At 51.1% G+C, this 23,726-nt stretch overlaps 2 protein-coding genes across 4 annotated transcripts; one reads left to right on the forward strand and one right to left on the reverse strand.

Annotated features, from left to right (window-relative positions):
- The first annotated feature begins 3,995 nt into the window (after positions 1–3,995).
- On the forward strand, positions 3,996–13,930 carry Ppp1r26 (protein phosphatase 1 regulatory subunit 26). Of its 3 annotated transcripts, none has more exons than XM_041674769.1 (3): positions 3,996–4,336; positions 5,257–5,375; positions 8,756–13,930. In XM_041674769.1, exon 3 carries the CDS (start codon positions 8,814–8,816, stop codon positions 12,327–12,329), a length of 3,516 nt encoding a protein of 1,171 aa, XP_041530703.1. In that variant the 5' UTR covers positions 3,996–4,336; positions 5,257–5,375; positions 8,756–8,813; the 3' UTR covers positions 12,330–13,930. The 3 variants fall into 3 exon arrangements, with proteins under 3 accessions (XP_041530703.1, XP_041530702.1, XP_041530704.1); XM_041674768.1 differs by lacking the exon at positions 3,996–4,336 and adding an exon at positions 4,388–4,739; XM_041674770.1 differs by lacking the exon at positions 3,996–4,336 and adding an exon at positions 4,388–4,739 and having other exon boundaries at positions 5,272–5,375.
- Positions 13,931–18,748: 4,818 nt separating this feature from the next.
- CUNH9orf116 (chromosome unknown C9orf116 homolog) lies at positions 18,749–23,726 on the reverse strand. The gene is made up of 3 exons (XM_041675120.1): positions 23,564–23,726; positions 22,677–22,755; positions 18,749–19,177 (listed from the first exon to the last, which is right to left on the reverse strand). The coding sequence occupies exons 1-3, from the start codon at positions 23,704–23,706 to the stop codon at positions 18,989–18,991; spliced, it is 411 nt and encodes a 136-aa protein (XP_041531054.1). The 5' UTR covers positions 23,707–23,726; the 3' UTR covers positions 18,749–18,988.

A 23,726-nucleotide genomic window follows, 5' to 3' on the forward strand; every position in this document is an offset into this window, starting at 1 on the left:
TTCAGGGCAGACTGCACCACCAGGCAGGTGTGGATCTCCCACATCCACCTTGCTCTCCAGGACATGGGATGATGCTTCCCTTTTTCCATCACACAGTTTTCGCACATGACTGTGACCCTGGAGCCTCCCATCCTGTCAGAGCACAAGACAAATCTTCTTCAGAACAGAGTCACTGCAGTCAGAGTGAATACCAAGTTTTCCCACTTTCTTCCCATCAATCATCTCTTAGAGATATTTATATTGACAAGCAAAGCACAGCCTTGGCAGCTGTGCATTTGGCCAGTGCTGTGTGCTTGGTCAGTGCTGCGGTCCTGGGCAGTGCTGTGTGCTTGATCAGTGCTGTGTGCTTGGTCAGTGCTGCGGTCCTGGGCAGTGCTGTGTGTTTGATCAGTGCTGTGTACTTGGTCAGTGCTGCGGTCCTGGTCAGTGCAGTACACCTGGACAGTGCAGTACACCTGGTCAGTGCAGTATATCTGGGCAGTGCAGTACACCTGGTCAGTGCAGTACACCTGGTCAGTGCAGTACATCTGGACAGTGCAGTACACCTGGTCAGTGCAGTACACCTGGACAGTGCAGTACACCTGGTGAGTGCAGTACACCTGGTCAGTGCAGTACAACTGGTCAGTGCAGTACACCTGGACAGTGCAGTACACCTGGACAGTGCAGTACACCTGGTCAATGCAGTACACCTGGTCAGTGCAGTACATCTGGACAGTACAGTATACCTGGTCAGTGCAGTACACCTGGACAGTGCAGTACAACTGGTCAGTGCAGTACACCTGGTCAGTGCAGTACAACTGGTCAGTGCAGTACACCTGGACAGTGCAGTACACCGGGACAGTGCAGTACACCTGGTCAGTGCAGTATATCTGGACAGTGCAGTACACCTGGTCAGTGCAGTACACCTGGTCAGTGCAGTACATCTGGACAGTGCAGTATACCTGGTCAGTGCAGTACACCTGGCCAGTGCAGTACAACTGGTCAGTGCGGTACACCTGGACAGTGCAGTACACCTGGACAGTGCGGTACACCTGGTCAGTGCGGTACATCTGGACAGTGCAGTATACCTGGTCAGTGCAGTACACCTGGCCAGTGCAGTACACCTGGTCAATGCAGTACACCTGGTCATTGCAGTACACCTGGACAGTGCGGTACACCTGGTCAGTTCGGTCCACCTGGACAGTGCGGTACACCTGGTCATTGCAGTACACCTGGACAGTGCGGTACACCTGGTCATTGCAGTACACCTGGACAGTGCGGTACACCTGGTCATTGTAGTACACCTGGACAGTGCGGTACACCTGGTCATTGCAGTACACCTGCACAGTGCGGTACACCTGCACAGTGCAGTACACCTGGACAGTGCAGTACACCTGGTCAGTGCAGTACATCTGGACAGTGCAGTATACCTGGACAGTGCAGTACACCTGGTCAGTGCAGTACACCTGGACAGTGCAGTACACCTGGTCATTGCAGTACACCTGGACAGTGCGGTACACCTGGTCATTGCAGTACACCTGGACAGTGCGGTACACCTGGTCATTGCAGTACACCTGCACAGTGTGGTACACCTTCACAGTGCAGTATACCTGGTCAGTGCAGTACACCTGGTCAGTGCAGTAACCTAATCAGTGCAGCACACCTGGTCAGTGCAGCACACCTGGACAGTGCAGTACACCTGGACAGTGCAGTACACCTAGTCAGTGCAGCACACAAGGGCAGTGCAGCACACCTGGACAGTGCAGCACACCTGGGCAGTGCAGTACACCTGCATAGTGTAGTACACCTGGTCAGTGCAGTACACCCGACAGTGCTGTGAGCCTAACTTCAGGATGACATCAACACCTCAAAGACTCACACAGCTTGAATGTGAGCCTGACTTGTGACACACACACAGCTAGGCAGCCTCCCTAATATGGATCTAATTGTCCTCACAAACAGGGTCTGGGGTGCCTCTACCCCATGAGTCAAAGACTGTCACATTTTCTCGGATGTGGCCAGGGTCCTTGGTAACTACTTCCATGTGAGTGCTTTGAGAGTTGTTCATTCCATAAAGATTGGGAGACTCTAACGAAGGACATTAGGGCTTCAGCCAGGTCCCTGTCTTTTCATATGCATAATGACCAAAAGAAGGTTCCAAAAGGAACAGGCAAAAGAGCTCAGTGGGTAAAGGCACTTGACACCAGCCCTAATGACCTGAGTTCAGTCCCGGGTTCCGTGGAGTGGAAGGAAAGAACTGACTCCCTCAAGTTGCCCTCTGACCTCCATATCCACACTATAGCATGTAGCCATGCACATATACACACATGCACAGAGAGTGCGGGCACCAAATAAATAAATAATCAAAGAAATAAATGCAATTTTAAAAATGTTCAAGTCCCAAGTCTCTGATCCCTTGTCAGGAGCCAAGAGGAGGCTTCAAGTGATATACTGAACACCACAGGCCCCAGAGCTGCCCAGAGGCCTCCACATGTCACATGTCTAGACCCTATTCTTACCTCTGTCACCTGGAAAAAACCAAATCTGCAAAATAAAACTGCACACACACTGTACACATACATCCATGCAGGCAAAACACTCATACACATAAAATAAAATGAATGAATCTTTAAAAGAACAAAACAAATAGAAAAAAATAGAAAAAAAAATCCCAGGCATGGAAACATCAAAATGCCTTTGTGTGTTTCTTGATCCCCACCTCCACCCCAATTCCCCAAGTTTAGAAATACCTTTTTGGTGCTAGGCATTGTGGTGACATTTCATTTGTATTTTAATAAATAAAGCTTTCCTGAAATTCAGAGAGTAAAACTGCCACAGACCAGGCAGTGGTGACACACACCTTTAATCCCAGTAGCCATACTAGTTTGCCATAGAAACTGGGCAGTAATGGTGCATGCCTTTAATCCCAGCCTACTGAGGAATATAAGACCGGGAGGAGACAACTCTCAGACACAGTCTCATCCTGAGATTCCTGGAGGCATCTCAGGTAAGAGCCTGTGGCTGGCTGGTTTGCTTCTCTGACCTTCAGGTTGAACCCCAAAATCTGTCTCTGAGTTTTTACTAATCGTGCTACATGGCATTTATTTGTAATCCCGATGCCAGGGAGGAGGGAGGTAGAGGCATGAGGATTAGGAGTGCAAAATCAGCCTAGGCTACAGGAGACCCTATCTCAAATACAAAAGCAAACACAAACGGATTGGGGTGTTGAAGGAGGAGTAAGGGGAGGGGGGAGGGGAGAGGAGGGGGAAGGAACCCTTCTCTGGAACAAAGTCTCTGCGGGTTTTCTCCAGTCCTATCCCGGCACTCCTGTCATCTGCCTCACCACATAGGGTGGGTGCCTAGGGACCAGGATGGGGCTCGCTTGCTCCCTGACACTGTCATCAACACAATATCTCCATGGTTGTCTGAAAAGCAAAAGAAAACTAGGAAGATTTCCAAGTCACCGTGGTCAGAATGTGTCACAGAGCCAAGGAATTCCACTCTATAATCCTGATTGTGTTGGTCGAAGCCAGTTCTACCCCACCTGTTCCACCAGGCCACTTCTGTGAGTGTGGAGCAGGTCACCCTGCATGACCCCTGGTGTTTATCACCTCCTCAGCCACAGGGTCCATATCTCTTGGTGTAGTCTAAGACCTCACTAAGGTCGGGGTAGGGGACATTGGGTATAGACATATAGAAGCATTCTGCAAAGTTAAAGGACTTGGGCACTCCAGAAGGCATGGGCGACACGGAGGACCCTGGCAGAAGGTCCGAGGTGTCCAGCGCAGGCGAGCTAACCGTAATCCCAAACTGGCTGGAAACCGCAAGCAAGGAAGCACACCTCTGCTGGCTTGAGGATGAGGAGGGCAGGGCTGGGCAGATCCCATGTACCCGGGGGGAGGTGGGGGGAGGGCACTGGATCTGGACCAGCACAAGGCAGCTTAAGGAGGTGCGACGGTCAGGCGGCCCTCCTTCTGCCGTCCACGGCCACGCCCCTCGCCGTGGCCAATTTGCCAACGCGCGCGACCTCAAGCACCCCTGGGCTATGCGCGCTCTCGGCGTCGGGCGCTGCGCCAGGCTCGGGTGGGAGGACAGGAGGGTCCCCACGCAGGCTCGGACCCCCGCGGCCTCCGCGGCCGCTTCCGCGCCGGCCCGTGCGCTCCTCCGCGCGCCGCGCCGTGCGTGTCCGAGCGCAGGCACTCGCGGTGCAGGTGGGCGCGCTCTCGCGGGCGGGGGTCCGGCCGGGCCGCGCGCCTCCCCCGGAACTCGGCCGTGCCATTCCCATGATGCCCAGCCACCGGGCACGGCTTCCGGAGCGCGGCCGCCGCCGCCACCACCGCCGCCACCGCCGCCGCTGGTAGGTGGCGGGAGGGACGGCCTGAGGGGGGGGGGGTCGCCCCGCCCCTCGCCGCGCCGGCCCCGCCCTCCCCTCCCGCGCTTCCCACGGCGCACGGGGCCCCGGGGTCCCCCGCGGGAGTCCGCGGTGGCTGCGGGCGCCAGACCGAGGAGGGCGGGGCGCGTGTGTCGGCGTTTCCCCGCGCTCCGGGCCGGGCGCCTCCAGGGACGCGGGGCGCAAGGCGGGCAGCTGGGCCGGGTTCACCGTGCAGGCCGCGGCGAGCGGGCTCCGAATCGGGTCAGTGGCTGGGGCTGGACGCTGCCATGGGCCAGGGTCGCGGCCCCCGAAAGGCGCCTCCCGCGCGTACCTGGCGCTTGTTGCGCCCTGCGTTCCTCGAGAGCCAGCGGGTGCAGGTCGGGCCCAGGTGAGGCACAGGTGAGGGGCGGGCTCCGGGTCACCGCGGCCTGCCTGGCCTTCACGGCTGCCTTCTCGCCCTGCCACGGACAGCTTCGAGACCCCCGGATTTCCTAAACCTGGGATCTCAGAAAATGACTTCGGGGGATGGATAGGTTGGGGCACAGACCAGCCGGAGGCCCTGCCTCTGCCTGGAGAAGGGTTGGCATTAACCTGCTTAAGACCAGACTGCTGCTCCCGCTGCCTCTGAGGCAGCGAGATGAGCAGTCAGTGCTCAGGCTGCTGTAGGAGTCTGTCTCCGCACAGGGGATGGCAGACACAACAGTTTTACAGGGGGCCGAATCTTATCAGTTCCTCTGGCTCCTAAGGACCAAATCTTACCCATACCCACTTCAAGTTGGCGAGTGCAGGGTGCCTCTGCACCATAACTTATGTTCAGAGGCCAGGCTGGCTGATTGTACCCACAGTCACCCTGGAAGGCTGGTTCCAGTTTAAAGCCCCAACCCAACATTTCTAACTCTCTACAGTTCATGGTTCTCCAGAATGACCGCTCCCAAGATGGATGTAGTCCAGGTAGTTGGACCAACAACCATTAAGACTGTTGGAGAAGCCCAGCTCTGGGTCCATCGTTATAAGCTGTGAACAGGTGAGTGGAGATAAAACCATCTATCTCCCCGGCTCTGCACCTGGTGTAATGGTTGCCCTCTTGTTAAGACGGTAATGTTCCCCCCACCACCACCACACACACACACACACACCTACCCCCCACCACACACACACACCTACCCCCCACCACAACACACACCTACCCCCCCACCACACACACACACCTACCCCCCACCACACACACACACACCTACGCCCCCACCACACACACACACACACACACACCTACCCCCCACCACCACACACACACACCTACCCCCCACCACAACACACACACCTACCCCCCACCACACACACACACACACACCTACCCCCCCACCACAACACACACACACACCTACCCCCCCATCACACACACACACCTACCCCCCACCACAACACACACACACACCTACCCCCCACCACAACACACACCTACCCCCCCACCACACACACACACACACACACACACACACCTACCCCCCCCACCACACACACACACACACCTACTCCACCCCATGCACCTTTTGTTTTCAGTCTGTTGAGACGAGACGGGATCTCAAAAGCCCAGCTGACGTCAACCTTTGAAGTAGATAAGGAAACAGTGGACTCCTGGTCCCCAGCCTTCACCTGGAATTCCAGGCACGTACCACCACGCCCTGCTGATTCAGAGCCTCCACAGTTGAGCTGTGTGCCTGTTTTGTGATTTCTGTCGCACTGCTCTGGGAGCTTCAACAACATCTGCAGCAGGGAAAGGCGGAGGTCCCCTAGCCGGTGAAAGAAGCCATTTTCTCCATTAGCTCCCACTGCCCTAACCCTTTGGGGTGCTGGGAAGGCAGTGTTATTGGAGAGTAAGGCTGTGGTAGATGGCCAGGAGGTGAGCTCTGGTAGCTAGTATAGTAAAGCTCTCCCCACCCTGTGGCTGTCATCCAGAGCAGTGGTAAACTAGCTACAGTAAATGTAAATGGTGTCAGGGCAAGCTTTCTTGAGTTTGTTTTATGTTAACAAAACAGGCAGGACCTCTGTGAGTCCGGGCAGGCAGGACCTCTGTGAGTTCAAGGTCAGCTTGGTCTACAGAGTGACTTCTAGGACAGCTAGGGCTGTTAACAGAGAAATCCTGTCATCCTGTCTCAAACCCCCCCCCCAAATATATACACATACACATAAAAATGACATGACAAAAAAAGTTTTTAAGATATTACCGATTGGGGCTGGAGAGATGGCTCAGTGGTTAAGAGCATTGCCTGCTCTTCCAAAGGTCCTGAGTTCAATTCCCAGCAACCGCATGGTGGCTCACAAACATCTGTAATGAGGTCTGGTGCCCTCTTCTGACCTGTAGACATACATGCAGACAGAATATTGTATACATAATAAATTAATTAATTAATTAATTTTAAAAAAAGATATCACCGATTTCTAAACCAGATGTCACTGGTTCTCTATAATTCCAGTCATAAAGCTGATTTTTATTTATTTGTTTATTTATTCATTCATTTATTTATACAGCTTGGTCTCACTATATAGCCCTGGAAGGCCAGGGCCTCACTCTGTGTAGACCAAGCTGACCTGGAACTCAGAGAGATCCACTTGCCTCAGCCTCCCCAGCGCTGGGATTAAAGGTACTCACCACATGCCCAGCCCTCAGAGCCGACTATCAGAGCTGGTGGGAGATACTCCGAAGTGTAAGAGGAGCAGTGGTAACCTCATCCCTGAAGCCCTGTGGAACATCAGCCTACACTTGAGAATTTCAAGTAACTGCAATGGGTTTTATGTGTTAGTTTAACCTTTGAAGCACGCGTTGGCATTCACCCATGAGTTTCCTTTGCAGTGAGCTCTCATTAGTTGCCTATCCCCTGAGCAGATTTTGGTCTAGATGGCAGCCCTACCTGTCTTGGAAGGGAGTTCAGTCTGTATACGGCACATCTTGGCCCGTCGGAAAGGCTTGTCTGATGACACAGATGATAGAGAGGACAGAACACGGAGCGAGGCCAACAGCAGGCCAGGCCTACCATCCCACCCTGGGTTAGGGGTGGGGACAACCTTCTGTGCCTTCCCTCAGGGGAGCTCAGGTCTCAGTCCTTCAGCCTTTAGGTGCTCTCCCATCTCAGGGAGGCAGAAGGTGATCAAAGGAGCCAGGAAGAATCAGGAGCTATGCAGAGCAGCCAGTATTTTTCCAGACGACCCTGTGCCTCTGCATGTGCCTCCTCTGCAGTGATTCTGCAAACTTGTCTTTGGTGTTCCTGATACCAGGCTAGCTGACGTGTGGACACCTGGCTTGTGACACTTTATTTTCCAGCATTCTCCTCATCTGAGCTGATAGACACATGATCTGTTCACGCGCCACATGGTCCTTTTCTCCAAAAAGACACAGCCTACTACTAGACCCAGATCCACCCATGTGATATGACCACCAATTAGTTGTGACCGCCAGAAAGTTAGTACAGCTTTCGTGCTAATTAGCAAACCTTGATGTCGGCCTATGAGAATGATCTGTCACATATCTGACATTTTCACACACAGCAATGTAGTGAAGGCACCTCTGAAAAAAACACCTGAGAAAGTGCTCTTTGGTTAAAGAGCTCAGCTTTGGTTAAAGAGCACATTGGTCATTTCCACAAAGAATCCAGCCATGGCGTCCAACTTCCCTGGGCTTGTGGTTAGCCCTTCTTTTTAAAGTACAGAGGAGCATTTATAGGCTGCTGTGGCTTCTGATGACACTGGGAAGGAAATGGCGCCTCTTTCGTCCTCTTGCAGAAGAGGTGCAGCCCTGGAGGGGAGAGGAAAGGGCTGCAGGAATTTGCAAGCATTTTTTTTTCCTGAGTCTTCCACCTACAGGATGAAGTGACTCCTTGTAGAGATATTTCATCTGTATTTTAATAAATGAAGCTTGCCTGAAGATCAGAGAGCAGAACAGCCCCACTGGTCCGCCTTACAGACCAGGCAGTGGTAGCGTGCACCTTTAATCCCAGTAGCCATGCTAGTTTGCCATAGAAGCCTGGGCAGTAGTGGTGCACACCTTTAATCCCAGCCCTAGAGGGGAATAGAAGATGGAAGGAGACAGCTCTCAAACAGTCCCGTTCTGAGGATTCCTGGAGGCAGGATCCCCATTTCAGACTGAGGTGGAGGTAAGAGCCAGTGGTAGGCTGTTTTGCTTTTCTGACCTTCAGGTTGAACCCCAATGTCTGTCCCTGGGTTTTTATTAATTATGCTACAACTCCCAGTACTGCTGGCAAAACTAAGGTCTGAGTGGCTTGCATGAGCCTCCCCAGCCAACGAGACATTAGGTCGTAGCCCCAGGTGTGTTGTCTCTTATGGTGGCGTGGGTGTGTGCTGTTGTTAACCACTTAGCTATAGCCTTCACTATGCTTTCTTTGCACCCAGGATGTGAAATGGGCTGACCCATAAGCCCTGCCTCCCAGCACCCAGCCTGCCTGCTAGGATGTTCCTCATGAACGCCCCTCCAGTGGTGGCGCTCCAGTCCAGATGGGAGGCCTTTGGCCAGCCCAGGAGCTTCTGCTTTCCTGACTGCTTCTCAGAATCTAAAGAGGACACCTCCAGGGCCTCAGTGAGCGCCAGGGTACAGATGCTCATCAGCACGCTGCAGAGAGACGAGGCTGCCCTGGGCATGAGCCATGAGCGTGCCCCACAGAGAGGCCAACGTGCAGAAAGGTGCCGGGACACCAGACTGGCCTCCAAACCTGCTGTGTGCAAAGAGCAGTCAGAGTTCCCTGCCTGTGGTCTTGTTGCAGATGGCAAAGCCCTAGAGAAAGATGAAGCTGGGAGACAGGGTCCCTTGGAGCTGGATTCTGACAGTGATGACTCTGTGGACCGGGACATCGAGGAGGCTATCCAAGAGTACCTGAAGGCCAAGGGTGGGGCTTCTGAGCCTGTGTCCCGAGGAGCCCCCTGTGTCCCAGAGCCTGCCCACAGCTGTACCCTACCGAGCCCATACACCTCACAAATCATTCCTGGCTCAGGTAGTGTCCCTGTGGGAGCCAGTGAGGACCAGGGCTCCACCTCCCCAGCTAGCATGAGCAGCGAAGACTCCTTTGAACAGAGCATCCAAGCTGAAATAGAACAGTTTCTTAATGAGAAAAGACAGCATGAAAACCCCAAGTGTGATGGGTCTATGGATAAAAAATCAGACCCAAACGGAAGCCCTGCCAGACACAGAGGGAACCGAGAGACCTCAGCCAGGGCAGCTCTGATGGGAACCTGTAAGGAGTTCATCTTCCGCAAACCTCCCAGGTTAACAAAGATGAGCACACAGCCCAGAAACTTCCGGTCTAAGGTCACCACTGAGCCTGAGACCCCTGTGAATACAAGGCTAACTGCCCACAGACCAGAGGCTGCGCAGAACAGGGGTGGGGTGAGGAGGAGCATGCCTGCCAGGCGCAGCAAGCGCATCAGGAACTCAGCCCCAGTGCACCAGGCCTCTGACTCCAGCAGTGATGATGGCATCGAGGAGGCCATCCAGCTGTACCAGCTAGAGAAGACCAGGAATGAGACCAATGGGGAGCCACCTCTGAGAGCCCAGCTCCAAGAGGAGAGCCCTGGCAGTGCTCAGTCTAGTGCCTTGCCTGAAGCCCACAGGAGACCCCCAAGCAAGAAAAAGCTAGCAGCCCCAAAGGTTATAGACAGCACCCTGGGGGGTCTCCACCCTGACCCCCTCTCCAAGCTCCTAAAGGATGTGAGAGCCCCTGCACCTCCAGGACACACTGCTGCCAAGAGCGAAGTTGTGCACCAGACTCCATCATGCCTAGCAGACACATCCACCGAGCTGATGTGTGCAGAAGCAATCCTGGACATTTCCAAGACCATTCTGCCAGTCCCCATGGAAGGCAGTGACCGGCCTCCATCCATGAACCCACTCTTCTGTCCCCCGATCGTCCCTCCCCGCTCTGAAGGTGATAGCAGCAACGTTGACAGTGATGACAGCATAGAACAGGAGATCCGCACATTTTTGGCCCTCAAGGCACAAGTAGGGAGTCCACAGCCTGCCCAGGGCCCACTGTCCCCATCAGGCCCCAGTGGCCAGACTGGCATCCCCAAGGCTAAAACACCAGATCTTCCCCTGGGTTGCAAACGGAAACGGAGAGGTGGAGGCAACAATACAGTGCCCAAGAAAATAAGGGAGGGTAGAGAAAGTGCCCAGGACAGTGACCACATCCAAGGGAAGAGTCAGCCTGGCCATGACAATTGGGACTCTCCCAGCCAGAGCAAAGTCACAGAGGCCCCAGGAGGGGAGACTGAGGCCAAGGACCAGTCTGTCCTTTCCAGGACAGCTGGGTTCAGTGATGCACAGCTGTCACAGGGCCATGGGGGTCTCGGGAAAGCAGCTGAGGGGAAGAGTGCTGGGGAGAAAGAGAGCTCTGAGGACAAGAGCAGCTCTCTGGACAGTGATGAGGACCTGGACATGGCCATCAAGGACTTGTTAAGGTCTAAGCGAAAGTTCAAGAAGAGGTGCCGAGACCCCCGAGCTACGTGTAAGAAGGTCAGATTTGGCTCCACAGAGACTCGGTGTGGAGAGAAGCTGAGCAGCCTCCCTGGGGACTGGAAGGACCATGGGCAGCAGGCACTACGGAGCTGTCTGTCCAAGGGCAGAGGAGACAACAAAGATGGCCCCGGAAGAAGCCCAATAAGCATCTTCAGCAGTGTGGCCGAGAAGGCGAAGCTGGCTGGCACAGGGGGTGAGGATGCTGCCCTGGCCTTGCCTCCCAGGAAGAAAAGTCCAAAAGGGACTCCTCCCTCTAAGGACACAGGAGCCAGTGGCCACCTCCCTTCTGCCTCCAGCCTCCTGTCTGAGGACAGCTCAGTGGACAGTGATGACAGCATCGAGCTGGAGATCAGAAGGTTTTTGGCAGAAAAGGCCAAGGAGTCTGTACGCAGCTCAGAACCTCAAGGAGGACCTGCCAAGCTAGAGATGCCCTGCAGAAAAGAGCCAACCCCAGCACTGCAGCCAGGAGTGTGCACACGGAGCCAAAAAGCCAGGGGAACCCCTCAGCTGGCCGAAGGAAGGAGAGGCCCAGAGAGAGCTCGGACACAGGCAACGGGCCTCCTAAGCCAGACTGGGAGGGGCACTCCCCGTGCTGAGCAGGCCACTCGTGTTCCCACTGCCCTGGGTCGAAGCGAGCCAGCACCTCCCAAGAACACCAGCAGGAACAACTCTGTCAAAGTGTCTCCACCAAGCAGGAAAAGTGCCAGCGTTCACAAAGACCAGAGCCCCCGGGGAACCCAGACTGCCATGGCAGAGAGCGTTTTCGGTCAGCTGCCCAGTTGTGCCAAACTGGGTACTGAGGCTGGAAGTGCTGGGGGCACATTTCACCTGAACTATGGCAGTCAGAACTTGCTGACCCCCAATCCTGGACCCCAGACTGACCTCACCCTCCCCTGGAGTGACTTTGCACACCAGAGCAGGCTGTCCAGCCCATGGGCACTGAATTCCGGACAAGGCACACTATGGACAGGGGTCTTTGGGGGTGAGAAAGAAAAGGGGGCCACATCACAGGCTGGGGGCTCACCCAGCCTCTCCTCAGGCCCCAAGAAGGGCCTGCCTTTCCTCTCTACCCAGCTCTTCCACTTCGGGAAGAGTGTCTCCTGGGGAGGCAAACAGACTGGCCTCTTCAGCCCCAACCTGGGCCTGCCCCTTCAGGGTCCAGCATTCTCGGCCTTCAGGGAGACCCAGTCTGGTCACAGCCCTGTGTTTGGAAGCCCACACTTGCTTATGAAGGACAGTGGGCACTGGCCAAGCCTGAAGGCCCAGGGGGCCCTGAGACAGCAGGACAGGAGGAATTCCGGCTCTGAAGACAATGTCCTAGACCTGAGATATCGACACAGAGTTGACAGGGAACACCAGGACCAGGAGGCCTTGGGTAGTGATGCCAGCGAATTCAGTGACACCTCTGTGGAAGATGGGGGCAGCACCACAGTGAGCAGCAAAGGCCTCAAGTTGTGACAGGCATGCCCTGGTTCTCTTGCCATAGCTGTGAGTGTGTGTGTGTGTGTGTGTGTGTGTGTGTGTGTGTGTGTGTGTTGGCAGCATGGGGTTGGAGTAGGGGATCCTGACCATTAAAGAGCAAAAAGAAGGTCCCTTCTGTTCTGTGTACCCCCCCCCCTGTATAAATATGTACACTAACCTCAAATGATGTTTTTATTTAATGTATGTGTCCTGGTACATAAGGTTTTTGTAGGGGTTTTTTGTAAATTATTTAAAGTAGTGTAAGAAACACTTTTTGAAAATGTCATTCAGTCTTGCAGGGTGTTCCTAGCTGCAATTCTCTGTGGTCTCCATGCATGTGTGTAGATGAGCAAACACTTGGCTCTTACTGTCCCTGTGAGTGTCAGAGACAGAGGCTGGGTTTGTGGGCCATTTGCTGGTGCAAATCGGCCTGGAGACAGCAGCAGCTGTCCACCTCGGAAGTGCTAATATAGCTGAGGTGTGTCCGGATGCCACTGGGACAAGGGTGCTTCATGAGGTACTCTGGTCCCTGGCCAGTGGTTGTCTCTGCATCCTGTAGTCATGGCCTGTAATTAGAAAACAGTTCAAAGCACAACAGCCAGCAGATAGTGGACCAGTCATCCCCTATCTAGTGTGGGAATCTGGCTGCTGGCTCTGCAGCTCAGCTGAGCTCAGATCATCCAGTATCTAGTTGCTTGCCCATCCTAGCATCCATATAAACCTCTTTATACAAGAGCTACAGGTTTGTTTTTATTTGTGGCTCTAAAAGGTGATTCCACGTGTTCGTTTTGACTGTCCTGTTCTTTATGTATGGGTGAGTAGTGAGGCCATGAGATGGCTTTGTCCCTGAACACCTTAGTCACCTGTGATGGTGAACCCCAGCCCTAGAAACATTGGGGACAAACCCTCCCCACACCAGCCCTGTAGGACTCAAAGCCCAGTTGTATATGACCAATGATAACACCAGCAACCTGCATGGCTTTCTGCAACCCTGCCTCTACCCACGAGAACGAAGGGCCTGGCCAGTCTGCGGCCAGACTGCAGGCAGCAGCTTGGGGTCCTGGAAATTAGAGTGATACTGCCTTGGTGCTGAGGTGCCAGTGGCAACTGGGGGCTGAAGTTGTGCTGGACCCCCAATGTGAGGACTGTATCTGTGTTGTGATTCATCTCCCTGTTACCCCTGAGTTCTGCAGCTTAGTGTGCTGGGTTGCTGTGGCTATACACTGTGGCTGATTCTGTCAGTGTTCTAACTTTCTAACATGGAAGTAAGCTTTCTGCTTTATACACCTGGGTCTTAATTGCAATTCACTTGTGTGCCCAGATGCAGATGCTCCTACCATCCTCTGTGTCTGCCTTGTGATGTGCACAGGGCTCTGTGGCTCTGTCTTGCCCCTGAACAATCTTGATCTGTATATAATAAATTCCATGTGCATATTATATTTGTTCATGTGTTTCTGGGAGAAACAGCCTTGTGTCATCTGTGTTCCCACTTTAAATTTTAAAGAGTGCTTCTAACCCTTGAAAACAGAACGTTTGTTTTGTATGTAAAACCCATTGGGTTTTTGGTTTTGTTTTTCTAATGAATAAACCAAGTGCTATCCACAGATTAGTTTGTTCTTTGTTTTGGGGGGTCTACAAATAGAGCCTGGCCTGCATGGGGTAATGACATCACCACCGAAGGGAAGGAGCTTCACCCCACAACATCTCAGCATCTCAGTCCCATCCCTGCTCCTTACCTGTGGATTGCACTGGTCCAGTCTCCTGAACCCCGGAGCAGTAATGCTTCCCTTCCAAGTTTGCTGTGCTACATGCAACAAAAGCTGCCCCGATTCTGGGAAGGACAGCCCTTAAGTTGAGGGCTGTACCATCTCTCAGCTACGGCCAGCAAACCCACATGTCCACTCACGTCTTAGTTTCTTGTCCTGTCCCGTGACAAAATACTCTTGACAACATGATAAAATGCTCTTGACAAAGGCAACATCAAGGTTGATTCTGGTTCAGTCCTTCACAGCAGGCAAGGCCAGGTGGTCACATCACACCCACAGTCCGGAAACAGGATAAATGTCCCTGTGATGGCGCTAGTGGTTTTGTGAGAAGCCTGATCTGGCCGGCTTGCTCTGCCTTGTTATGTGTTCCCTCTGCATGTTCTGATCCAAAGTAAGGGCCTTGCAGATGCCCAGGAGATACCGGGTCCTTGATATGGAATTCCTAGGCTGCAGAACCCTAAGGCAAATAAACCTCCATTCTCTGTAAACTACAAGCCTAAGATAATTTGTTCTGCCAACAGGAAATGGAGTAAGACTGTCAGAGGACTACATGAGAGGTATTTGCGCTTTTTGTCTTTCCAGACACTTCCTCTATTTAGCATGCGGTGTCTGCCTTTGTACTCTCATCAGCTCTCCCAGAAAAAGCATTTTATTGGACATGGCCAATTAAAGCAATTCAGTGCCCAACTGCAGTGCCAGAATGAAACCCACACAGCCCTCAGGCAAGCTTGATCCCTGTGCCAACCCACATTTTGTTTGCCAGCCTACAATTCTGGCCCAGGCCCCACATTAGCCCTGGATTTGGAAGTGGGGACTGTCCAGCCCAGTTTTTCTCAGATGTGCTGGTTGCTGAGACGAATCTGCCTCATCACATGGCAGGACAGGAGCTTAGTCACTCTGGGCTCCACTCAGCCTCTGGTTCTTCCTATGGTGGCATTGTCCACGCTCTTCAGGAAGGCTGCTATGAAGCCGTTCCTTCTTATCAGCACTTGTTCGCTGGGGCTTTTTTTTCTTTCAACAGAAGGTAGAGGGGACTGAGGATGTAGCTCTACTGAGTTTGATCCCCAGCACCACATAAAGTGTGGTAGTGCATTCCTGTCATCCCAACATTCAGGAGGTAGAAAAAGTCAGAAGTTCAAGGTCATCCTCAGCTTTCTGGAAAGGGGAGAGGCTAAATACAGGGAGGCCAGTGGCATTTAAAGAATATGTTTAATGATTGTTAACCTATTTTCAGCAAGATATGGTGGTGCACACCTTTAATCCCAGCACTTGGGGAGGCAGAGTTAAGTGGATCTCTGTGAGTCAGGGCCAGCCTGGGCTACATAGTGAGACCCTGTCTCAACAAGCCACAGATTGATTAGTTCAGGGACTGGAAAGATGGCTCAGCAGTTAAGAGCAATACTGCTCTTGCTGAGGACCCAGGTTCAGTTCCCAACACCCACATCAGATGATGGTTCACAACCTCCTGTAACTCCAGCTACAGGGGTTCCTCTTCCGTGCTCTTCAGGCACATGCAAACTCACAAAGGCATGCACATGTACACAAATACTAAGTTAAAAATTTATTTTTGTTGTGATGGATTGTGCTTGTCAACTTGACTACATCTAGAATGAACTACAATCCAGAAATAGAGGAGGACACACCTGCAAGAGATTATTTTACTCAGTTTAAAGTGGATGAAACCACTTCTAGTTTGGCTGGACCTTTGATGTAGGAAGGCACACATCTTTGATCAGGATCTTGGCGGGGGATGACCCACCTCTAATCTGGGCCACACCGTCTGCTGGAAGCCTATGTAAGGACATGGAAGAATGCTTTTATTCTTCACCTATTTGCCATCAACTTGCTAGCACACCTATTCCTTCACTGGCATTGGAGCTGAATCCTTCAGGATTCCAGTGTATACAAAAGACACCCAGCCTTGCGGGACTGAGCAACAACTAGATTCTTGGACTTTCCATTCACAGCTAGCCATTGTTGGACTCAGCCTGTAAGTCATTCCGATGAATCATCTTTTTATATCTAGAGAGAGTCATCCCATAAACTCTGTGACTCTAGAGGATCCTAATGCATACATGTATATGATTTTTGTCTGCATGTATATCTGTGCACCACATGGTGCCCTCAGAGGTCCTAGAGCTGGAGTTACAGACAACTGTGACTCACCATGTGGGTGCTGGGAATTGATCCATGTCCTCTGAAGGAATAGCCAGTTCCCTTAACCAGTGAGCTATCTCTCCAGACCCTTTTTGGAGACAGGGTGTCTCTATGTAGACATCCTAGAACTGGCTATATAGACCAGGCTAGTCTCAAACTCACAAAGCTCTGCCTACCTCTGCCTCTGTCTCAGCCCAGTACCACCACTCCTGATATCCCTAAATAAATCTTATAAAAATACCAGGAGTGGTGGCACACGCCTTTAGTCCCACCACTTAGGAGACAGAGGCAGGCAAATCTACATGTGTTTGATGCCAGCCTGGTCTACAGAGTGAGTTCCAGGACAGCCAGGAAAATCCTATCTCTAAAAACAACAACAACAAAACAAACAAAACTTTTCAGTTGGACCCCAGCCTGCTGGTTTTCTACCTCAGAAGAGCTGTCTGTAGATTCTGGCTTCAGCCTTGGCTCATAGTCTTTTAATTAAGTCAATAGATTTTTTTCTAGAAAGCATTACCACTCCAAATTAGACATTAAGATTGTTGCCAAATGTTTACTTTGGGCATTAATAATACCGTAGGAAAAAAAGAGGGCATTTAGTTTCTGTGAACAAGTTTCTGAAGCATTAATGACAAGTGTGTAAGGATTTCTTCTTTCTGATCTTAACACTACCGAAATTCCCTTTAGTAAGAACACCTCATACATGGGAATGAAGTTTTTAAAAATATAATAATAATAATAATAATGATTAGGTTGGGCGGTGATGGTGCAAGTCTTTAATCTCAGCCCTTGGGAGGCAGAGGCAGGAGGATCTCTGTGAGTTCAAGGCCAGCCTGGTCTACAAAGTGAATTACAGGACAGTCAGGACTATACAGAAAAACCCTGTTTCAAAAAAAAAAAAATCAGGAGAAGAGAGATGACTCAGTGGGGACCTGAGCTTGGAACAGGCACAGGGACAGACACGTACAACCCTGACACTAAAGGACAGATACCAGTGGGTCCCCAGGGTTCACTGGCCAGTCAGTCTCCCCAACACATCTGGCTCCAGGTTCAGTGAGGGACCCTGACCCAAAAACACACAGTGGAGAGCAAGAAAGGAAGACAGCTAATGTCAATCTCTGACCTCCGTACATACACAATGGCAGAGTACAGCCTTACACATGTACACCCAGGTGCAGGATCACACATGTATTTTTTTTTTGATTTTTCGAGACACAGTTTCTCTGTAGCTTTTTGGTTCCTGTCCTGGAACTAGCTCTTGTAGACCAGGCTGGCCTCAAACTCACAGAGATCCACCTGCCTCTGCCTCCCGAGGGCTGGGATTAAAGGCGTGCACCACCACCGCCCGGCTGCACACATGTATTTTAAAAACTAATCTGCATCAACAAGATGGCTACCAGGGTAAGGTGCTTGCTGCCAGGAAGAGCAAAAGGAAAAGCGAATGAGAGCTGAAGAGATGGCTCAGTGACTGAAAACACGTACTACTCTTTTTTATTGTTTTTGTTGAGCTATATGTTTTTCTCCACTCCCCTCCCTTCCTCTCCCACACACTACTCTTATAAAGGACCCAAGTTCAGGTCCCAGTACCCAGACGGGACACACTTCACACCTGCTGTAGCTCCAGGAAATCTGACATCCTCTTCTGGACTCCCCAGGAATACACACACACACACACACACACTTTAGAAATAAAAACGTAGGGACTGGAGAGATGGCTCAAGGGTTAAGAGCACACTGGCTGTTCTTGCAGAGGTTCTGAGTTCAATCCCCAGCAACCACATGGTGGCTCACAGCCATCCGTAATGAGATCTGGCGCCCTCTTCTGGCGTGCAGGCATACATGCAGATAGAATACTGTATACATAATAAATAAATCTTAAAAAGAAAGAAAAGAAAAAAAAAGAAAATGACCTGAAAGAGAGCCTTTGTATAAACTGAGCATTTCCAATCTAGGGAGCAAAGTGAGGTTAGACTGAATGGTACTTGGATGGGATACCTCCAACCTCCGCAGTTCTCATACTGGTTATCATTGTCAACCTTAGTGGGTGGCATATGTCCGTCCCTTGACCCTCACTGTGACTGGAGAGTGCTCACCTGACATTTGTTCTACCAGTTGGGGCACACCACACTCTCTGAGGACCTTCTAGGGTCTGTGCAGACGCTAGCCTAGTATAGTCAGACACATGGCAACGGCTCTCACAAAAGACACTTTGTGGCACTCCTTGGCTCACTCTGCATTTCAGGTCAAGATTTGTGTTCCAACCCGGGCGGTGGTGGCGCACGCCTTTAATCCCAGCACTTGGGAGGCAGAGGCAGTCAGATCTCTGTGAGTTCGAGGCCAGCCTGGTCTAGAAAGAGCTAGTGCCAGGACAGGAACCAAAAGCTACGGAGAAACCCTGTCTCGAAAAATCAAAAAAAAAAAAAAATTTGTGTTCCAAGATGTGCAGTTCCCTGCTGCTCCAGGACAAATATGAGACAAGTCGGAAATTGAGGCTGTGACAACTTTTTTAATAGAAAACCCAGCCATCAGCATCTTCCCTGTGTAAAATACAGAGCGAAAGACATTATGGCCCTATTCGCGTATCTTCTCCTCCGGGAAGGAAAAGTCTTTTCTGAGAAAGCGGTGAGATCCGTTCCTGTAGAACCGGGCCCTTGTCAAGGATGGGGCAGCAATGCTCCCTACAGCCACACTGAGTCAGGAGACCCCGTCCACAGGGACTGGCATCCAGCTCCCTTAGTCGCAGATGGATGGCCTGTTGACATTGTAGCTGGGGTGAAAGTTAAGGCGGTCACAGTGAGTAATGTAATTGTCAGGACCCGTCACTATGCTCTTGTCCAAGCTGACATTAAGAGTATTACTCCGGAACATTCCCGTAGCTGCAACTTGTCTGGAAAACTTATTTGAAGATGGGTAATACACTTTCTGGAAGTGAAACAAGAGGGTTAATAATGTGTGACAATATTCAAGCAGCCAGACTGGTATTTCAGAAGAAGAGTAAGAGTTTCTGAGAAAATATAACCTCTATTGCTAGGAAGCACAGAAACCAGAGTGGGCTTTTGCCCCAACCTTCCTAGTTTGTGCTTAATATGTCCAATATAATTAACAGTACTGACGGTTCAGAGGTTAAGAGCACTGACTGCTCTTCCAGAGGTCCTGAGTTCAATTCCCAGCAACCACATGGTGGCTCACAACCATCTGTAATGAGATCTGGTACCCTCTTCTGGTCTGCAGGCATACATGCAGATAGAACACTGTGTACATAATAAATAAATCTTTAAAAAAAATTAACAGTGCCTTATTTCCACACTACACGGACAGCAAGAGAAGTTACATGATCACCCGTGTGCAACACCTCCACATCTAGGTGTGACAACAAGCATTAACAGGAGGTCAGGCCAGAGTGACACCCCCTACACACACATACATCAAGATCCACTCCTGCCAACCATGCCACACTGGGCAAGTCACTAGGCCTCTGTAAGATTCAGGTTTTTCTTTTGTGAGTATAGTCACAACACTTGCAACACTCTAACAAATACTTAAAATTAATTTAGCAAGAGAAAAAGTTAGGAGGGCATGGTAGTCCATACCTTTTTATTTATTTATTTATTTATTTATTATGTATACATATGTTCTGTCTGAGTTTATGCCTACAGGCCAGAAGAGGGCACCAGACCCCATTACAGATGGTTGTGAGCCACCATGTGGTTGCTGGGAATTGAACTCAGGACCTTTGGAAGAACAGGCAATGCTCTTAACCACTGAACCATCTCTCCAGCTCCCAGGTAGTCCATACCTTTAATCTCAACATTCTAGAGGCAGTTCTCTGCGAGTTCGAGGCCAGCGAGGTCTATAGAGAGAGTTCCAGGACAGGCATGACTATATAGAGAGACCGTATCTCAAAATGAGAGGGGTGAAAGAGGGGAGGGAAGGAAAGAGAGAAAAAGGGAGAAAGAATACCTATCTATTTATTGATCGATAGATAGATATAGACATAGATATAGACATAGACATAGACATAGACATAGACATAGATATCTGGGCCTCACTCCTGAGTTTCGGTCCCATGAATGAGCAGTTCTGATGCTTTGGCCCTGGCTGGGTGACAGTGACCAAAGCAAACTGCTTATCAGGAGCCATTGAAGAAGAGTAAAGAGAGGCCAGACTGGACCCCATGGTCCCTCTCAAGGGCATACCTCCAGTGCCCTGAGAACCCCCAAAGAGTCCCGCATCCGAGGAGCACACACTAGTAACCCTGCCTTTAACATAGACCTTCGAGGTCCCTCCTCCAAGCTACAGCAAAGGTTCCTGTACTGGCTGTGAGCCAAAACCCTCTGGCAAGTGCTTTAAAGACCCCAGAGCATGAACCACTGGCCCAGTGTGTGGGAAGGGGCTGCCCTGTAGAGGCCTGAAGCACTCCTTGCTGAGAGTGTGGTGAGGGGTGAGGCCACCATGAGTACAGAAACCGGGGTGAGAACCAGTCTAGCTAGACAGAATCTAGCTAGTGATAGGGAGATGGCTGACTAACCTCCACCATGTAAAGAGAAATGACTTCAAGCGTTTTTCTTTTTCTTTATTTATCCCTTTCTTTCTTTCTTCCTTCCTTTCTTTGCTTAATATTTATTTATTTACTTACTTACTTATTTATTTTGTTTTTTTGAGACAGGATTTCTTTGTGTAACATCCCTAGCTGTCCTGGAACTTGCTCTGTAGAGCAGGTTGACCTCAAACTCACAGAGATCCACCTGCCTCTGCCTTCCAAGTGCCAGAATTAAAGGTGTGCTCCACTACCGCCTTGCTCAGAGCATTTTTTAAAAGGCAAGTTTGAGATCTCCAGAAAAACTGAACATAAAACACAGTGTACGGATCCCATCCCAATGCACACAGCTCCCCCACTGTCGGCACAGTGTACTGCAGGTGCACCTGCATCTGAGCCACTACTGCCCCTTGGTGGTTAACTGACAACATTGCGCACTCAGGGGCCCCCTCTCGGCCCTGCACACTCAGTGCCATTAGACTAATGTATAAAGACAGATATCCACCTCTGCAGAAGCATAGAGAATCATATTAGGAAGTGCTCGCAGAATGCAGTGTACTCAATCAGAAAGCTAAACAGCTAACGCCAGAGAACAGGACTGTAAGAAGCAGGGAGTAGCCACCTCCCAATTTGCCTGATACCCTCGGCTTGTGGTCCATTGCCTGCTAATCTGAGTGTCAAATGCCACTGTTGACCAGAGCAGTGACCTTTTCCAAAGGCAGAAGCAAAAACTGGGGGTAGCAGGGGAGCTCAGCTGGTAGAACATTATGTCTGACATTAGCAAGCCCCAGCCCTTCATAAAACAGGCTGTGGAAGAGCACATCTTTAACCCAGCCCTTGGGAGATGGAGGCAAAAAGTTCAGGAGTTCAAAGCCATCTTCAGCTACATGGTGAGTTCAAAACTATCTGGGGCTAGCTAGAGATCTCAAAGAAAAAGACAAAGGTACTTATTGCCAGCCTTGATGACTTGGCATGGGTGCCCAGGACTCACACAGTGAAAGAAGAACCAACTCCTACACGCTGTCCTCGGACCTACATACGTGTGCCATGGTGCACTCCCACACAAGGACAAGGAGAATGCAATTTAAGAAAGCAGAAACAGGCGGGGGTGGTGGCACATGGCCTTCATTTCCAACCTGGTCTACAAAGTGAGTTCCAGGACAGTAAGAGCTACACAGAGAAACCCTATCTCAAACAAACAAACAAAAAATGCAGAAGCAGTAGTACCCATGTACCTAATTCCCACAAAAACACTTCTCTGATTTGGGGACACTGATTCCAGAATATCTTTTAGATGTCTCTTCACAGGAGTTCTGTCACATAGAATGACGACATACCTAAATGATCAACTACCAGCTCTTCAAAAAAAAAATGGCAGCTGTTTGAGTAATGACCCCCAACATCCTCATTCCAAAGTGGGAGCCCTGGCGGTATGGGGGTACTCCCTCATTCCTTTAGTGATTTCCCTGGATCTGAGTGACTTCAGTCACAATGGCATCAGCTTGCAACCTTAGCTCTGACCAGAACTGCACCCCAATGCACAAAGCACATCTCACAGTACAGAACATGCCAGAGAACACTTGGCTTCATTGGTTTGCCTCTGGGTGCCCGTGTAAAGGTGTGTGTGCCCATGTGAAGAAGTGCACACCTATCTGAGGGTGTGACTATAGAACAGGAGAAGGACAAGGCAGAAGCCAGTTTACTTGGACTTTTCTCTTTCTACTATATATTTTGTTCCTAAATGTATCCTACCATCTCTCTGCCTTGCCCCATTCTAACATGAGTTAAAGTGCCCCATATTTATAATTGGATCCCAATCTCTGACTCCCCCAACTCTGTTCTTCTAGGTGGCACCTCATCCTGGCATGTCTGGCTTTCACGTACCGGCATCTCATGCACTGTGGGTGCTCTGCTCCCATAGGTCTGGTTACTGGTCCTGTACATAGAGACAGCCTCATTGGTCCTGTAGAAGAGAGAGACACTCTGTTTCCCACTCCTTCTAAGCCAGTCAAGTCATAACCTGAAAGAATCAGATTGATGGAGTTCTTTTGGTGATGTCCCCAGACAGGAATACCATGCCAACCCTGCTCCCACTGTGGTCACTCTCTCCCAGCAGGCCCCTGGCCTCCTTTGCTGGCCATGACCCCTGATCCTTTCAAGGCAAACCCCTACAGAACACCCAGCCAGCAAATGGTGGAGTTAGGAGCCTCGGTGGAACCTTGGTACACAGACTGCTACTGCCAGGCATGTAGCTACCTCCGGAACTACATCTCAACTTCAAGACCCTGTCACCCAGCAGTCCCTACACTTCTGATCCTCAACCCTTACAGAGGCCTAGTTTCTGTCCGCTGGAGCAGAGGAAGGTTTGTGGTTTATGAAGCTGTGGTCTGTGACACAGAGGCTACGGGTGGGACGCAGTTCTGCTTCCTACTCTGAGGCCTCAGCAAGCCGTCTTCTCGCTTGCGGGAAGGGCTTGGTAGCGTGCCTGCAGGCTTCCATCGTTTGCAAGGGAGCCACACTGCCCTGTGAGGTCACTTTCAGAGGAGTTCCAAAAGCGGAGAGACCCCACACACAACCTTACATCCATCCGTGGTTGCTCAGGCAGAAGGTACACGACCCTGATAGTAATGGTCACACAAGGCACAGGGTCCACCTCTGGCTTCTTTTCACCTCAGCGGTCAGGCACTTGGGAGTTTTTACACACATGGCTAAAGTTAGGGTCACCTGAGGCACCCTGCTGCCTGCCTGGAGGAGGTGACCCCAGTCCTCACCTGTAGCCATGAAACCACCCCGGGTTGTTGAACCTGACTGGGAGCTGCTCGCTCACGCGGTAGTAGTCGCTCGTCTTCTCTGGGGCGGGCTTAGCCTTTGTCTCCACCGGCTCCGTGCACTCTTGGGGGTTTTCTTCAGACATTTAACCTCCACAGAAAAGTA

The sequence above is a fragment of the Microtus oregoni genome, unplaced genomic scaffold, assembly GCF_018167655.1.
Source record: "Microtus oregoni isolate MIOR12 unplaced genomic scaffold, Mior012 000025F_ref0000491, whole genome shotgun sequence".
NCBI classification, from domain to species: Eukaryota; Metazoa; Chordata; class Mammalia; order Rodentia; family Cricetidae; genus Microtus; species Microtus oregoni.

Bases quoted from the DNA above. Each gene is read 5' to 3' on its own strand.
- Ppp1r26 (XM_041674769.1), top strand. From the start codon at position 8,814: ATGTTCCTCATGAACGCCCCTCCAGTGGTGGCGCTCCAGTCCAGATGG.
- CUNH9orf116 (XM_041675120.1), bottom strand. From the start codon at position 23,706: ATGTCTGAAGAAAACCCCCAAGAGTGCACGGAGCCGGTGGAGACAAAG. The intron at 22,756-23,563 runs GTGAGGACTGGG...TCTCTTCTACAG, and splicing joins GGGTGGTTTCATGGCTACAG to GACCAATGAGGCTGTCTCTA. The intron at 19,178-22,676 runs GTACGTGAAAGC...TTTCACTTCCAG, and splicing joins CCACAGTGCATGAGATGCCG to AAAGTGTATTACCCATCTTC.